Source organism: Hyalella azteca, unplaced genomic scaffold (genome assembly GCF_000764305.2).
Source record: "Hyalella azteca isolate HAZT.00-mixed unplaced genomic scaffold, Hazt_2.0.2 contig2030, whole genome shotgun sequence".
NCBI classification, from domain to species: Eukaryota; Metazoa; Arthropoda; class Malacostraca; order Amphipoda; family Hyalellidae; genus Hyalella; species Hyalella azteca.
This window is the reverse complement of record NW_025932318.1, coordinates 313,978-333,327: the sequence shown is the minus strand read 5'-3', so window position 1 is coordinate 333,327 and position 19,350 is coordinate 313,978. Positions and strand designations below refer to the sequence as shown.

Genomic DNA, 19,350 nt, shown 5'->3' with positions numbered 1-19,350 from the left:
GCTACTATGCCTATCTGCTCTTTCGTGCAGTTCGATTGTGTAGTTTATTCGGCACGATCCGCATTAAGAATTGATGTCACTTGCTGGCCTAAATCGCAAGGTTACTAAAAATTTAAAAGCAAAGAATAGTCCACAAAAATTCATATCTTTATAGAAAACATTTCCGCATTCTAGTGTACTTGTGCTGTTATCTTGCGTAGGTAACGATCAAGCACCTCTACTCCGCATCTCAATTCAATCGTGATGAACGTCACGGGACTTCCTTATAAGCGCACACCCGTGAAATGACTTTAAAATATTCACTGTCGAGTTTGACGTAGAGCCTTATAAGTGGAGTCTTCAGGTAGGAGGTGTTTGGGCTGCATCTGCCTAAGAAAACCTTCAGTGCGTCTTGCTAGCGTGGACAACAAGGCTCTGCTATGGCTTGCATTCGCTCTATCACCTCTGAAGGCTCGTGTGATGATCTCCATAAACTTCAGCCTAACAAGAAAACCCAGCAGAAGTCCATCACGCAGGTAAAGTTTTGGACATTTATTAGGGTACGCACACAGTGAAAGCAGGTAGCCAGCGTGCTGGTTACCTGCTCAGGCTGGCGCCTGAAACCATAGAATACAGAAGCCTATTCGTACAGGTTTTCACTGTGAACACTGACATTATTATCCTATGTTCATTCTTGTGGCAGGTTGGAGCAGGTTGCCCGCGCGGGCAAACCTGCTTCCACTGTGTGCGTACCCTTACTGTGGGATCAAGCATGCTAATAATATATGAACTAATATAATTTGTAAGCGCTATTAAGTTTAAGCCCATGCTAATAATATATAAACTAATATAATTTTTCAGCATTATTTAAAATTAATGCATTAACTCTATCTCATTGGTATTGATCTTGTCCATTTTTTCGTTTGATTGTATTCCATAGATGGCAATGTAACTGTCTCAATTCGTTTGCACTTGGGGAATTAATCCCCGAGCGTGAGCGTGGTGAGTGTCCTGTATGAGAATGCGTGTAGGAAATGAGTCAAACTTACAACTCAAGCGTCGACACACGAACGTCTGTTGGAAACGTACAAATTGACGGCTGTTTGCACGAGCGTAATAATGCCACAAGACGTCATTCTGCGTGTTCTCTGAATGTCACCAGGTGAATCATGCTCAGCTAAAAGAGCTCTTTGATGAACTGAGGAAATTGCTGGGGTTAGTTGGAAGCTCGATTGGGCGTGCCTAAGAATTGGTCTGCTTCGTAGGAGATGACGTATGTCAATTGAGAACCAAATAGTGTGACGAGTTGAAAGACTTTTCGTTTTTTGTCCATGTAACCGTGATATTTTGCGTTGGTGTATAATGTTTTAAATGAGTGAAAATCAAGATCTAGACTGTTTCTGCTCGTTTTTAATTCCCAATTTGTTGAGAGTATTATGCTACTTGTACTTAAGTCATTCGATTTCATGCAGACAGGTCATTTGACCAAATCTATATATTATATATATTTATTTGCAATGGACAATTAAGTGAAAAATTTTATTCCGAAAAGTGTTAATTAATCTCGTACCCCTGACTCATTCCGTTTTATTCAGAAATACATTAATTAACATAAAATTGAACGATTATATTCACGCGAAGCACGCACATTTCAGGCGAAGTCCCTTAAAATATAATTATTTTTGTCGTTCAGCGTTTTTTGTCGTTCATTACGAGAGTGTTTCAAAAAGTTCAAGGAAACGCGACATTAGTGACAATTCTTTGAAAAGAAAATGTTGCCAGTGTACGAGAACTATTCTTTATCAACGTTTTATAACGTGTTCTTACATGAACCCTTAAATTGATATTATAAACGCGGGGCGCGCTTCATAATTAACAACTGTTCATGCAACATGGCATCTGCCGTAATTGAGGCCAGGTCTAACATTAAATTCAAGGTGAAGCTTGGGTGGAAGAACATCCAAATCATTGACTATCTGGAACAAGTATATGGTGATAGTGCCACAAACAAATCAGTAACCGACAAATGGCTTTGTAGTCCCAGAAGCAAAAAAAAAAAAATGAGATCAAGATGACCTCTGCAGAAGCAGGCCGTGCGCATTAGTTTTGTGTAAAACATTGATGCTGTGCGTGATCTTATTGACAAAGATGGGCGGATAACCACCGAATTAGTAGCAGGCACACTCAACATCTTCGCGAGTTCTGCACACACAATTCTGGTGAGCAGTTTAATTGCGACTAGGCAAGCTCTCTGCTCAATGGGTTCCCAAGCTGTTGCGCCCAGATAACCAGGAATCAAGGGCAAATCTTTCTATGAAAATTTTTAAAAAGTGGTTTGAAAACCTTGACTTTTTCTTAGGCGGATTGTGACCGTCGATGAAACAAACAAAGGTACACCAGCTCGATCCTCAAGACAAAACTCGATCGAAACGGTGTATGCTCAGGAGAGGAATTAAGTGGGCCCGTCGAAGAAAAATTTAATTGTTCAAGAGGGATGGTTTTCTGTGATGCCGAGGGGATCTTATTGGTACTTGATTTCCTCAAGAACAAGAAAAATATTACGGCTGTTTGTTATGAATAGAGTTTGACTTTGAATGTAATAATAAAAGCAGCAGCTATTATTATTCACACTGCAGTCATTGCTCATTATTGATACAGCAGGAAATAATATTCACACTCGTCGCCGCTCATTATACAATAACATGTATTATTTACTCTAGTCGCCGCTAAATATTTCTACAGTAAAAAGTATTATTTACTGTAGTCGCCGCTCATTATTGTTGCAGTAACAAGTATTATATAAAGTGTTGTCGCCGCTCTACTGAGCCGTAATTGCAGCTCTCTGAACCTGCCCCTTCATAACGCCCGCCCAGCGCCGGTTACCAGGAAGCGATCGAGGCCTTGATGTTGGGAAGAGGCACACGGCGACTGCATCCGAACCTTCTGCACCAAGACGCATGGGTAAAATGGAAGTGGAAGATTTGAATTAAATTATTTTGATCTTTCCTTCAGTCATAGAGAATGCATTTTTGTACAATAAACCATACATGCTACTGTTATTTTTAAACTTGTTTATGATATCGGTATACCAGACTGCATCCATGTTATGAAAATTTTCTTAGTTCAAACAGCATTATAATTTGTTAATTTCTTGATATTTGATTCACTTCTTGGGAAGTCAGCTGAATCTCTCGACCTACATCGAGCATCTGCTGGAAAGTCCACGATGTGAGATCGTCCATACGAGCCCATCAGGCTTATCAGGCTTGCGAAACTTAGCTTAACAGTTCCGGCTGTCGTGTTGTGGACGTACATTAACCTTGTATATCTCGACATCGTTCTTCTTCAAGATGCCATAGACTAAGGTAGTCTTTTATCCCGTGTTCCATCGAAGCGTTGGCACCACCCTCGCCTTATTTGCTAAGAGCACTCACAACATCGTTCACTGTAAGTTTTCCACGCCTCCTAGCGACATCGTGTGCCAAGCGATCTTATCTGATATAAGCGAGACATTAAACTTGCGTGTATTTCCTAGGTTGGTAATTAGGGTTGGTCTCAGCCTTTTCTGGATTAGGGTCTTACATTTTGCACCAAGCAAAACAATTTTTAGGATTAATCAAGGAAATCTCCGAACAGTGTTTCAATTTATATATCTTGAAAGAATTGTCTGGTGACATCAATTACATTTAAACGGTGACTATATAATTTTTGCAATCGTAACAAGGTTCAATTTGTTCTTTTTTGTTTCCACTGTATCCGTATGGAGGTAAATTTAAATTTTTTTGTTTCTATGTTTCTATTTAATACATTTCGTTTTTTTGCAAAAATTTGTTTTTCGACGTTTTCGAATCCACGTTGTGGTTAACGTTACTGATCAAACTTGATTTATTTACGCTTGATACCGAATTCAATACAATTTACTCATTCATCCTAGCAAGCATCACTCCTAACAAGAAAAGGTAATCTTTATCTTGAACTGCGGTATTGGTTAACAGATTTATTGGCCTTTTTATAGGCCTAGAGGATTTGTGATGCGTTCGGCGATTGGCGGCCGAGGTTTGTTTGTTTATTTGCAAATATATTACTTCTCCTCTGCCTGATTCTTATCACCGCGCATAAATTATTAGACTCGGAACAATTGTCTGTCACGAAGAATTTGTATTCTTGCAAATAAATCTTTCAATGGTTCATTAAGCGAATAATTTTAATTGGTAGCAATTTTTTGTTTTTCTTTTTTAACTGATAATTGTTTTAGAGAATCGTATATTTCTTGCATCTATTAACTTGTACTGTTTTCTTGTGTTGAAAGTCAATGATGATGCGGACCATTTTCTAGCATTAGATTCCTGTTGAAAATTCTACCACGTGTTTATGTATTATCTAGCTAGGTTAACTCCTGTGATATGTTATATAAATATTGAAATTTGATGTCTTCAATTAAGTAATTATTTAAGTGCTACACCGTGGGGGAATGATCTCCACATTTTCGAACTTTGTTTCGTTGAGCGGATAGAGTATGCGCTCACGTTTTGTATTAACTCTTCAGCGCTTCCCTTTGAATTCTGTAACCATACACGTTATTCTTGTGTTGTGCGTGGGTTTAAAAGCTCGCCCGCAATTTCGGCTGCATGCATTGTGCATTTATTCAGTCTGAACTACCGGCCACTTGCTGGTGGTTGACTGCGGTTAACCGTCTCCACTCAGACTCTCACCACATCCCGCCAAATGACGGCAATATACGACAAGCTTAAGGCTGTTTTTCGGCGGCATTAAAAACCAACATTACATTATGTTTAGTCTTAAAATGCCTCGTACCCTACGGAACAACTGATATCTAGAATCGATTTTAAATCTACCGTCCGTTGAAAAGATCTGATCAAAAGGCCAGTCTAGTCAAGAAAAGCACAAGAATCGGCGACAGGCCTATCCAGGCCTTTAATGCCGAAGATACTATACTATACATTATGTTAAAATTCTGGGTCTGCTTCCATTCAGGCGTTATCCAATATTATTTTCTACTTCTGTTTAACGTAGAATTATTATTCTGTTTGGCTCGTTGTTCATTGAGAAATATACCAACTGTTTTGGAGGTTGCTTATAGAAATAAATGAAATTTTAACGAGATGTCTACCTTAGGATGAGATTTCAACATCTTTTTCGAGTTGCTTCAACTTCCATTAAATGTCAGCATTCGTTATGTTTGAACGATCCAGGTGAAATTTTTTCTTGCTTCTGAGAAAGCGGATAGGTATCTTAAATATAATATTTGTATAACTTGAAATTTTTGTGTTGCACTGAAAAATGATGGGAAGTGTCGTTGGTTCGACTGCTTGCCTGCAGTGAGGGCGGCAGGAAATTGTGGGTCGGTAATTTGCACCTTCCAGGACTGCATGCAATGCCACTTAAATGCAGTGTAATTGTGCGACCTAGACAACGAATTAACCGCAACTGTTACATTTCCTAACAAAGTTTGTTAGGAAACACAAGTATTCTCCTGCATCATTCCTTTTAGTTGTTTCATCAATTCGAATATGCCATTTGAATATGGATTTCACTTTTTTAGTTGGTAGGTACTGTTTTTTTCATATTACTTCAATTATGTTGCACTGTTGAAGTTTCAGTACTAGGGGGCGATATAATTTTGTAATTTTTTATTCATTTATTAGTTGTCACAGTGAGTGACAGCAAGGCAAATACGTCAATTTTTGAAGGAGAATCGTATTTTCTCACAGGAAAAAAAACAAATGGAAATATGATTATATTTTGATTAATTTATTTGCCGAATTTAGGCTAAACTGTTGAGCTGTCCTACACATTCCAATGCAGTTCTTAAGTGTTCACGCAGAACAGGAAATTCAATTATCATTTCGAATGAAATTCTCTTAGTTCATGAAAACCGGTAAGTTAACTAAAAAGTACTGGCTTGATGAAAAAACTCGTTTATTTTTTGATAATATGCCAGTTAATCTTTTTCCCGCTATTTAATTTATGCACTAAGATCAATGTGGAAACGTACGGTAATCCTGCATCTCCGCCGTTATATGGCGCAGGGTATTCCACTATTCAACTACCTTACATTTTAAATTCTTTCTCCTCTATTTATTGAATGCATAGTGATCAATATGGCCAATTATAGCGCATCTTCGCCGTTGCAGTGCACCGCATTTAGCGACTCGGCGGCCGCTCCTTCAGATATCCCTGAGTTCTGTGCTTGAATTATTATATATGTGCCCTGAGTTATTTATTGAATGCATAGTGATCAATATGGCCAATTATAGCGCATCTTCGCCGTTGCAGTGCACCGCATTTAGCGACTCGACGCCCGCTCCTTCAGACATCCTTGAGTTATGTGCTTGCCTCGCATATCTCGTGCAGACGAGCCCGCTGCTCTTGCATTGTTGTGACAGACTGCGCTCCTTAATATAGGTTCTATGGGCACGACGAGGTCTTTTATTAAGGCCTCATGCACTTACCTATGTTTGTTAACGTCTCAATTTTTCCGTTTTAAAGCATTCGACTAGAAACGCTTCATTAGGAACACTGGCATCATAATTTTGGGAGTAGATGCCTTATAGATGAATGTAGTTGTGTGATCTTCGCGCTCTTCTTATTATGTGCGATTATAACGCAATTCACATGATACTTATCTTTTTTGAAAAATAATAGCCAAAAACTTATTCTAGTCAATATGGCGTTCTTTGCCAGCTAAAGTACAGTTATGGCAAAATTAAAGCACTATAAGTTGCTGTTCTAAGTTCTTTCGATGCACGTGGTGAATCCATTCGTCCTTTTTATCGAGAATGGGATCAAATTGGCTGTGTAATCGATCTGCAATCATATGTAATGATATATAATTAGATATGTGGGAATGTGTCTTTCAAAGACACATCTGTAAAACAAACACATCTTTTTTACAGATGCGTCGTTTCTTGTAGGAAAATACGTACATAAACATACGGCACCTGCAGCCCTTTCACTTCCACGCTATATGTGTAGAATTGAATATCCATTATGCTCCGTGAGTTAATTCATGTCAAATTCGACAAATTGTTGTGGCTTGTTTGACCTCAAGTGTATCCAGTTTTCATTTCCTTGCTAGAATGATTGACAGTTAACAAACTGTAGCTTTTAACTGGTCCAAGAAGGCCGTTATGGGTGTGAGCAGCCAGATATATGCGAATATTTGTTATTGATAAGCATCGTATATTTTACACTTGATGTTTAAGGGGTGAAAATTTTATAACATTTTATTTATTTTAGTCACTTTTTCATCACTTGTTTTTTTTCCGTGAAGCCTGATTAGAAATTATTTAAATTTAAACTACGATTATGAGATGCTGATATACTGTCTGCAATGGCTGTAAAAGTGCTTTCACCATGTCGATGATCTATATAATTTATATCTGAGATAATCTCATATCGTTCTTCTTGTTAAATATTATGATATCTCGTCATGCAGGTTTACTATGCTACATTAATAATTTGATATCGATGTTGCGCGAAATTTCAGTGCTGATTCAATTACAAAATAATCATATTATCCACTTTCTCCGATACACATGCAATTTATACCACGTCTGCGTTGGCAACTTCTTCAATGTGCCCATCAATGAATTTAAATCTCCGTTCGATCAAAGAAGTAATTTGATTCTTCGATTGCTGTTTAATAGTGAAGACTTTTATTCGTGCAGTTTCTGCAAGGCAATTTACGATTTTTTTATAGCCTTCTAGATGTACTGGCCTACTGTCGCTCATGAAGCTGAGAGGTCAGGAGCTTCAATCAGGAGCTATTGTTGGTTCCACAGTTGCCTTCTTCTGCTGTCTAATTTGTCATGACCATCTACACTTTTACTTTCCGTCCGTCTATTGTGACGCACTTCTCTGGCAAACACGAAACTCTCGTTCTGGAGCCCTCAATGCGTGTCCACCAGACATCACTCAGAGAATTAAATGAGAATTTGTCCAAATAGCGGTGCACTTTTGCCACTGCTTGGATCATTCTGACCTAGTCCCCCCTCCCCACGTCAAATAGGCATATCAGTGCCACGTGTAGAAGAAGTGTCGATATTTGGACAATATATGTATGATATATTCAGAGTGCAGGCAAATTCACTGCACTGCCTGCATTTGCCTTCTTCTTAGCTATGAATTTCTGATCGCTTGAAGTCCAGTCTGTGCTGCAATGTTAGTTAAGACAACCTCTCATGTATTCAGGTTTGGTATTGTTTGTCTTGCAGAACAATTATTAAGCTTTGTCTCGTATACAATTGTTGTATATATCACCGAATTGGTGATTATGAGCGTTAAGTCTCGCTTTTTGAGAAGATGTATCTAAAATGGTACTTTATATTCTATATGTAACAGCGCAAACATTATTCGAATATTCGAATTCCTAGCAATTCCTAAAGCCGACTGGTGATTCTTGATTAAATTCAAAGCGGGTTACACGAAGAACATCCCCTTCCTCGACGTCTTTTTTATCGGTTGCCCTAGCATTTTCTATGAAAGTACTACAGGACATTTCTCAATATAATTAAGAATCTTCTCAATAAAATTTTTATCTATATGTCAGCCATCTGCAAATGCTATGTGTAGGCTGCACCATTGTTCTCTGACTTACCTTTGAAATTGAAGATAGCCATGTCACAGTCTATTATTGAGCCTTGTTTTGTCGCGCTTGAGATATTCTCCAACTACTTCTCCCTGACAGCTACATGGCCTTTTTTGTCTCTTTTCCTGCCCATCATTTTGTTACTGCATAAATTTAATTTTCTAGGATGACTCCCCACTGCATTTGCGTCTCGTGCAACTCTTTTGTAAAACCATTATTTTTTCTAACTGAAATTTCTATTGGAAATTCAATACTATGCAATATTCAAATTTCTAACTAAAATTCTATTGAAAATTCAAATATTTTTCGCTGTTTGTATCTTACTGATAGTTATTAAGGTTGAGATAAAGATTCATCATATACGTACGTATTTATATATAGAAAGTCACATAATACTCTACATCCTAGACGCGCTTCATTCCAGTTTTTCCATGAGCTGGCGTATCAGCATTACTTGTACGTGTTTCCTAGTGTTCGCTGCAAAAAAATCCTTGCATCCATTTTTACGTTGCTATAACCTTTTAGCTTCAGGGGATGGTATTAAATTCATTTTTCATCATATATTTTGTTATTCTTAAATTTGTATGAAATTCATTAATTTTCATGATGTTGACCTTCGTTAATTGATTATTACTTTCCGTTAAACGAGTGATTGCAAACGCCATTTTGGGGTTTTAATTGTTGAGAGCACAAATATTAAAATATTTAAAACAATTGATAATGAAAATATGAGCATGATGCATGCACAACTTTGTCATTGCTTCATCAAACGAACAAACAAGTTCTCGCCATTTTTTAATAATCAGAAGTACGGTTTTGATAACACAGCATCGTTTTATTTTTCATCGTTTTATTGATTGTGATTCTTTAATGACAACATTTCACTTCCGAGTCCATTCAATGCAAGAGCTTCACCGCAGTATTTTACGGCCTATATATATACACCAGGCTGATCCGAGAAGAGGTTAAATCTCAAAATCGAGTGATTGTGCCCCAATTACCTGAAGTCTTTCTATGACCAGAAAATTTCGAGACGTCAAAAGTGTTCGTTGGACGAATTCTTACGTCTAACTGTAACTACGGTGTTCGAGTTGCATTCGAATGTTTTTCATAGGAATTGCTCTCAGTATAAATATCGTAACCATGATTGTTTTCTTGAGGGTGCTATTTCTATAACTAAGTCTACTATCATTATTTAGCGTGGTCTGTTGCAATGCAGACCAGCTTTTGTCGTCGCTGCCTCTCGCCGGAGTTGGGTAGCTCATCTGCCCCGAAAAAGCTACTCTTGCTGTTTATTTTTGTCGGTATTTCCGGCAGTGTGTTTGGTTTCCTGAGCGCACTTCCCGATTTTCTTAATTGCTTTTTGCGACAGCAAACTAAGAACTGGTTCCTTGCTCTGAACTTTTTCTTTTATGATTTTTAAGAGATGGCTTATTATCTTTCGCGTTTATGTCGAGGCACATATACGGCACTTTCATTTTGATTACAATCTTTTCAATAACTAATGTGTATTTCTACCCCAGTAGCGAACTGTGACAAAAAAATCGTCTACGTATGTATTTCGATTCTGCCCGTAACAATATAACTGTCAATAACATTTTTAATTCAGTTGAGATCAACATCGTTATAAGTCTATTGATTTCTCCTCACGGGTGTAAAGCAGTTCATTCATTTTCCTTCGCTTAGGCCTGTCATATTTTTCTCTCCTCAGTTTCAAGTACCGCACTTGAGAGCGGAGTGATTCGAGTGACTTCTTTCGTCACTGGGCAGAGTGACAAGTGACGTAAGGAAATTGTCGTCACTACAAGGCGTATTATATAGATTGAAATGGTCATCGTGTATAAATCTTGTATTTATAGGCTTGTTTCCATTTTGTGCGTAAATAATGACAAAATTATGAAAAATCAATTTTGTTGGAATTAATAGCTAGGCCTATTGGAAGTCAGCTACATGTTTCGATGTATATTAGATGTTGAATCATGATTCAGAAAGAAATTTTTTCTGGGGGTATAGATTATTTTCAACAACAGTTGCAAAATTTTTCCGTTGAATATGAGAAGTTAGTTAAAACTTTAATATTACCATTACATTACGTCGGACGGCAAGTTTAATTTCTTCGGTTTGTATAGTTATGTGATACATTCCTATATCAATTTTATTTAGAAAATAAACGATTGACCTAAGTATATGATTCTCAAACTCTGTTTTACTAAAAAAATTCCATTTCACCGTCAACATATTTGTTGAATTTCAGCACTAAATATGTGCCAGTTACCACTAACTACCTATAGCTTTAACATATATAAATGTTCTCATTTGCGTGACTTGAAATAGAAGGAAAGAAAATACGCACGCGGTCTTCACAAATCTCTGATAAGTTCAGAGATACGCTGGCAGTGGCACGGACTATAGGCATGCTTCTGCGCTGAGCTCTGGCTGCTACCACTTCAGATCGTCGGAAGAGATAGCTGCGCCAAAGGCCCGGCTTGGGCATAAACTCGCGCGTTATGGTGTGAAACTTTCACTTACACGCACTAATTTTAGACATGAAATCTTCCGGATATTCTAGTGCTGCGTTTTATTTGTTTTATTCCAGAACGATTTCACTGAGCCTAGTTTTTCGTCGGATAACTTGGATAACTTGAAACGTACTAAACGAATAAAAATGATCCCCTGTTATTGGTATAGGTACATTCTACGAAACGTTTCGATGTGCAATGCTCCGAATTTGTTGGTGAATGTTATATTCGCCTGCAACATCATAGCCACTTTGAATCAATCAGCCTTATGTTAAGGTTTTATCATCATCTATAAAAATCACTTGGAAAAGAATTGAATTTTGGAACATTTTTTTAAACGCTATCCAAGCTGTTATAGTTTTTTTGCACATGAAATTTGTTCGAATCTTAAAAATTGACGCAATCAATATCGTTAGTGAGTAAAATGAAGATATCTAAAAAAATGATAATTTTAATAATTTCTTGTTGTTTGATATGGATTTAAACTGGGAATTAATGCTATTTCAAAGGAAGCACAGAGTTTGACCGAAAAATTTCATGAAATTTTATCTCCTTCAATTAATTTTCCTGTAAATATTAAGTCACCAAATTCGTTTAAAATCATGTCCTCGCAATGCTTCATCAGCGAAAAATATCATCTTACGCTCGTAAAAAACATCGCTTTGTTACGAGTGCGGCCGTGGCTTACGCAAACATAACAGGAGCTCTTGTGGCGCGGGATTTTCGACGAGATGACGGATATTTGGACGAGAGAACTGTTCTCGAGGTTTTATGTATATTACATACCCTTACTCTTGAGCTCCGGGCACTTTCCTGCTGCCTTTACTCAGACTGCTAAATGGTATTCTGGATACGAGAGCCTCGGCTCAGTACATATGAATACTTGATCAAAATTTGTTCATTTTATGACGGTTAAAAATAGAATCAAAAAGCTTTGTGTTATTTCTAAATTATTGCTGTTGATTACGTTCATTAGATATCTTTATTTTTTATTAGGTTTAAATCTCGCATCGCTAAGCTACCTTCACCTAAAATAAGAATTTCTATGTGCTAAACGATTACTACTGTTGTTACTGAAAAAGTGCTTGCTAATTCGTTTTATTTTTATCATTGCGGGAACTTTTGCTATAAGCAGCTGTTACGCAAGTTGTTTTTTCTCCTAAATAACGTATTTAACTATGCATGTAGAAGCGGAAATCCGGAAATTTCTTATTTAATTTCAAATAGCAGCAAATAGTTAGTGGCCGGGGCGTGAGATGTGCGGGGGACTAAGTGAGGGAAGCTGGTATACGGGGAAGCTGAGCAGCGAGGGTAGAGCGTCATTACTGTCGCTTTCCCTCGCGTGTCCCACACCTTCCCTCACGCCGTACCTGTCCATAAATCACTTCACTGCCGCCTGTCCGTCTGTCTGTCTATCTCTCTTGTTAACACTTTTTCTATTCTGTTTCAATTCATGCTGCTTGCATGCATTTCGTTTCCTTCCTGTTCTTCGTTTATTTTATTTTTAGCGCATTTTCTCATTTATGGAAAAAAGGCACTATTGTGCTCGCCATGTCCGTCTGTCTGTTGTCTGTCTGTCCGTCCGTCCGTCTGTCCGTGACCTCAAGTTTTCGTTGACGAGAAAATGCGCGCTCTGTCACTCACTGCTGTGAGTACTGAGTTATATTTTTTCTTCTTCAGGCGTGCATATATTTTTTCCGATCCGGTAGTTTCTCTTCTTGTTGTGCTTAAACCAAAATGACGAACATCATTTTTGTAACTAGATGCGCGTCCTCCAGGATTTGTGGTGTTGCCCAATGCTAACTGGTTAATTAAAAACAATTAATTGAGTGGTTGTTCGGCAATTTTTCAGCCAATTCCATACTTAGCTTACTTTTGCTCGTATTTAGCAAATGGTTTTTAATTAGTATTTGCGTAATATTGGTCACCATGTCTGTAATTATTTGTGAACTTTCATTTCTTTCATCATAGTTGATACAAATAAAATAACCAATATTAATGCAAAAAACAATGAAGATGCCGATATTTAAACGATAATAACCGAATATTAGTTTACATGATGTATTGTTCCGTATTTTCATTTTATGTATGATTCTGGAAATGCTAATATGAGATTGACTTTATTTCGCCTCAGAGGCAATATTATGTACTAAATTCAATGACGGATTTATATTAAATTTTTATTGTTTAGTACAAGGTGTCTCACAGAAATGCCGCAGATTTACTGACGGGTGTTTAAATAATAAAAATAGTAGGTAACTGGGTTTAATACTTGAGAGCTTATGTATTTGTTGGCATGTAGGATACATCTGGGGCATAATCTTTGTATCCTGTTGAAAGTGACGTCAACATGCCGCAGTCGTTGCGTTCATCAGACTCTTTCTGCTATGTCTGCGTATAACGCCTCAGCCAAAACAATGGGCGCGTATGGATCCAAGTGTCTCATTGCATGGCGCCTATTTGGAAAATTCGGTTTAGGAAGAATTGCAGTAATTATTACCTGCAAATTAAAATTTATCAGTTACACATTTCATTGTTTGTGATCATTTTGTGTCATTCATCGTCGAGTTAGTTGATCAAATTAGAAAATAATAACTTGGTTTTGGTAATAATATTGAAAGCAAGATGGATTTTTTTTTAATTTTTAGGATGAGGGAAAGTAAAATCGAATGAACAGCAAAATTTGAGCTTAGTTATATAAACTGTCCCAATAACCTGTGCACATTATTTCCGCACTTCTGCATCACTTCTTACATTGTATTTCGCCTCCTAATATCACGATGTATTTTCATCAAGAATATCCTAATGTATTTCTTTCGATTTTTTCATCCAATTTTGGTATCTTTTACATAGAACTACTGTACGTTTTCATATAGTAAATAATGTGATACTTGGTACAATAATGATAATGAAAAGTAACTATGATCAGGCCATTTTATTTAATGCCCCAACTAATCCACTAAATTGTTTTTCACTGCTAGAAATGTGATTACATCAGTGTTATAAATCTTTATCTATTAAAACTAACTACTCTTATATATGATAGTTCGCCTTTAGTATATTTCACGACATTGATGTTCCACGTCGACTGTGTACTCCGTTTTTGAACTTTAAAGTCAACTATGCAGATTAAGGTAGTAAATTCCGATCAAAGTAGTTCAAATACAAAATACGCAAATGACGCTTGGTTAACCGAAATCCTGCTGTTGCGAATGCCATCTGTCATGAAGTGGACTGACGCACGACAAAGCACTTGTTCGTAAAGGCGCTGAGCTCCACACGAATGGACGTAACATTTTGATGGCGTCTCATCTATTATACTAATCCTTTATCAGTTCCAGTGATTATTCAATCTTTGTGGACTTGCTGGTCAAGCGGCTCTGCTCAGTGAAAGTAGAGCTTCTTGCGCCACGTTCAATCAACTCAGTTTCTTTGATTCATGAGTCTTGGCAAGGATTTATCACTGCGCTCTAAATTAAAAGCAAATATGAACTGTGTTGCCGCACTCGGGAATGATTTATTATTGATGTTTATTGCTACATGATGTTTTAGATCAGTACTGTATAAAGTACTCGGTTATATAAATGCAACAGTCGAGAACTTATTCCGATTTTTTGACAGTCGAGAACTTATTTGTTTTGGATTACATTATTGTATATCACAATTTTATGAAATTATACTCTCTATCGATGCATGTACGCATTTTTAAAAATAAGGTTATAAATCTTGACCGAATCAATTGGGCTAAATTGAAGTTTAAGTCGAGCTATCATGAAAAAAATTTTCATTCCAATTAGAATAAATACGTACCATATATGCTCATATCAAATCTAATGATATTACAGGAATTCCCTCGGTGAAGTCAATAAGCTCAATTTAGAACTCTGATTTTCAATTTGGAAAAGAATGCGAGTGATTTGTGACGGGATTTCTCGGTGAACTAACCTAACTTTTGTCTAACATGTTTTACTAGTAGCATATCTTGGACAGTTCATGAGCAAAATCTGAGTTGTAAACCGCTGATTCGCACATGTATCACTTAATTTCTCGAAGAAGAGTTGCGTATAATCCTGTTAATCGACCTGTGTATTATACCCATGATATATGGAGAAATTCTCCCTAATTCAAGCCAAATACCAGCTATAAGGAAATACGTCTTGCAGTTGACCGTGAATGGACGTTACTAGATGAGCTGATATAAATTTGAATCAGACTTGACGCTAATATCATTATTGCATAGGTATTACCATGTACCATACTGAATATTTATCAGCCTGCCGTGCGGTCTCGAAGCTTCAATACCTGCTTTATTATACATTATATGCGCAATCGGTGATCGATGTTAAGATTGTAATAAATTGTATTGAAGATTCTGATCGCTGATATTCAATCGACGTCTAACCTGTAGGGCGTCTTATGTAGGTACTGTAATTGCGTGACGTCGCGGTTAAACTATAAAAAATTAATATTTTTAGTATAAAAGTTGCAGTCGTTGATGTGTTAACTTGATTCCAGCTTCTATCAGGTTAATTGCGTGTTAGTAATTTAAATAATTTATGCTACACATTTCAATTATTCATAAACAGGAGCGGATATTGCAGAATAATTATCGCTTACGTAGGAACAAGTTCATGTTTCTGCTTTCTTATATTACCACAGATGAAAATGAAGGCACTGAATAATATATGCACTATAACGTAGGGGGTTTCGCATAATAGTCTTGATTTTCATTAGGCCTTATAGTCTTCATTAGGTCTCTATTACAGTTCTGATTTTCATTTTAAGTTTTTGGTCAAACGGTATAAGCTATTTAATATAAATTAGTTAATTGATTTATTGAAGGAAAATCATAATTATATCGGTCCAGATAACCAATGGAAAATGCATACGCCAACGAGGATATTTACTGGAGACATGTTTCATTTCCAAGGTATGAAATGCTATTACAGTCAAATTAACCTCCAATTCTTTTTGAGATATATTTAAATAACCAATTAAAAATAATGACAATGCTGGCCATTTCTAAAATCCGTTATTTCAATTTCTTTACCACGTCCCGTGACACCTTTTTTTTCCTGGGGCCATACTTTCAAAACTCGCTAAGTGAACGTAAGTACTTTCGCTCGATTTTCTTGTCTATGATTGGTGGATTTTGCTTTAAAGGCCGTTAATGATTGGCCGGTGAACTTGCGATATCTTAACTTTTTCTGAAATTATAGGCCCAGATCTCGAGTCATGCAAATTATAGCTCCTGAATCTCGCGAAAATACCTGCACAGAGCGTTTCCTGCTCGGAAGTAACATGCCCGCAGCTATTGTGCACTCGATCATTTTTTGCTGGAATGGTGAGTGTGGGAGGCATTTGAAAAATAAAAAATAAAAAATAAAAAAAAATCAATGTTGGGGCAAGATTAACGATTCTGTGATTTCAACAAGCTAGATTGAACGTGCCAAGACCGAACGCCAGATCATATGACGGTTATACGTAAATGAATGAAGTCATTTTTCTCCACAAGGTTTCTGCTCATGTTTGCGCCCGATCGCGCTCATTTATTTGACTAATTCCATATCAAATTAATGCAGTTTAAATTCATAATTGATCTGCCATTTCCACTCTTGTAATAATTGGTTTCGTGTTTGTGTTTCCTGAATTTAAGATTTAGCGTTCGAAATTTTTAGTAAACGTTCATTCAGTTTTTACGTTAATCAGCGTTCTAAGACGATTAAATGTTTATTACAATGTTTAATTAATTCGTTTAAGTTGTATTCGATTCGTTCGAAAACCTTAAATATTCACTAGAACGAGCCAGTTTACACCGATTATGGCACTATTTTCTTAGTGCATAACTAAAATAGAAAGTAACGTAAATTATTCAATAAATTTCTTACTGATAAAAATTATATGCGTTCTTCAGGCGTTGTTTTTAGCTAAAAAATATGCAACGATTTTAATATACTAAAATCTGAAACACCTTCGGCGGAGCATAAATCATCTTAACCTTGCTATATTTTCTTATTTCATGTTTTACTACCGATTTTTACTAACAAGTGACAAAAACATTATCGCATCCAGTCTATGAGTATAATAATAAACTTCTCTACATTATTCAATCAATTAATTTATTTTGACCAATATTTGCTTTTACATTCTTCATATACGCGGGACTGGTCCATGTGCCATCGTAGCCTCCACATACAGGCATGTAGCAGCGCTCGTGTTCAACTGAGTTATCAAATTTCGTTGATAGGAAATTGGCTGCGATAGAGAGGTCCGTCTAGCGGAGTCTGCTGTAAGTGAACGGACTACTAGCTGGCAGTGTATTTGGCTTGCTTAGATTAGACCTTTGCCTCCACATTTGTATTTGTTTGACCCATGAAACGTATAAATATCGAACGTTTGTTTGATTAATTCTTAGAACGATTTATTATTTGTTTCATTGGTATGTTTCACTTAACCCTTTGTTTGTGGATGCATTTACTGAATTCATTGCTATTACTTTCTGAGAGTGTGTTGTGTAAAATAACCGTCATTAGCCCAGGTGTTCAACGGCAAGAATTACAAAATATCGACTAAATACCAGCTCAATGAAGGTTTCAGCCCCGAGATCATTTCATCGAATTAGGATCCTTGACTGCGATTTTGGACCCTAAGTCGATGTATATGATATCATGAATACCTTCTGATGAACTTCAAAGCAGAGAGCGGCGACATTTTACGGCTTTGACTTACGCTACCGGCTTTTGACGACTCAGTTAACGCGATTAGAGCGACACTTAAATTACAGGTTGTCGGCACCAACCTATAGCCGTTGTAACTCCTACAAAGTGAAGCGGACTGGCGGAGAGAGGCCTATAGTTAAGTTTATCGATAAGAATGATTTTAAGTTTATGTGTGGCTGGTTGGGGTCTTTGTTTAAGTACCTATTTAAAACTGGCTTTTTCAGTAATCGTTGTCGGGAGTTCTTTCTGCACGAATTTGCTAACGGATGTTTATTTTTGTCTTTTGAAACGTGTGGCCGACCCGAGTATTCGTGACTGCTCGAATATTATTACATTCTTTTTACTTCGAATGCTAATTTATATATGTTAACACTTGTATTTTCTCCTAAGCTTATCAGAATATTTACATTCAATTATTCAGCTTCGCAGGAAATTTAAAGGCGTTGAGGAGCCATTATTATCGAGTTTCTGAAGTTAAGTGGATTAATCGAGGCAATTATGACTGTTTTTAATATTGCGCAAGAATGAACATATACTGAAGGTAAAATGTGTTTAGCTGTTTAATTGTTGCAACAGCTTGTATTCGTTGTGTTCTCGCAATTGTAAAATGTATGTTGAACATGTTGGATAATAATCATTATTGTTGGAAAAATTTCTGATGTGCCAAATTAATTCAATCCCGAATACTCGTCATTAGTAGTTGATAAATAGTTTACTTGCTCATGAATACTGTAATTTTGTGAACGAGTAAATATTACATCCGAAATTAGATATGTAATAAATATTGGCTGCGTACTCGTTGACCTGGTGTTTGCAACACGTACGTACACCAGTTGGCACCGTATGGGGTATAAAAGGAACTCGGGGCCACCATCGTATTCGAGCGGCGAAATGAATCTTTCATTGACCCATGGAGTTTAGCATTGGAGATATTGTTAGGCAAAAATACTTGGTATATAGTCTGTCTGGGGTTATACTTGGTAATAGTCTGTGCTCACAATGTTAAATGAGCGTTAGAATAGCTGGGTTTTAGTTTTTTCTTAGTTTCTTATTATTACAAGTCTTCTCGAAACGTGAATGAGCAAGTTTACATTTCTCTGAATATCTTAATTCAACTAAACTTTGAATTTCTTAAGTTACTTGAAACTGCGATGATATGTAAGAAACGAATGGCTAAGGATTGATATTCGGAGAGCAATGCGGTGACTTTATACTTATTTTCAAGCCAGAGATGAGTTTAGTAAGTTGTCGATCCGTTGAACAGCATTTTCTGGATCACTTGGAAAAAGATTAATCCTAATCTAATCTAATGTATCAATTTAGTATTATATATAATCGTAGCATCATTGCGGTGTTTCCTGAATAATTTGTCACCTGGTGATTTATTGAATGTTTCTCATTTAATTTTGAGCATGACCAAGCTTTTGGATGTGAATTTTGAGTTTTCAATTAAATTTTCATGAAACAATTACAACTCTGCGTTGATCTCACAATGCATGACATGTACACTACAGCACACACT

General features: G+C 36.8%; 1 protein-coding gene across 1 annotated transcript in view; it reads left to right on the top strand.

The window, feature by feature from the left end:
* The first annotated feature begins 206 nt into the window (after nucleotides 1–206).
* LOC125179314 (protein sickie-like) overlaps nucleotides 207–19,350 on the top strand; it is a 35,840-nt gene continuing 16,696 nt past the window's right edge. The window contains exon 1 of the mRNA XM_047884934.1: nucleotides 207–515. Coding sequence (XP_047740890.1) covers nucleotides 420–515 — 96 coding nt within the window. The 5' untranslated portion in view covers nucleotides 207–419. The remainder of the gene's footprint in view (nucleotides 516–19,350) is intronic.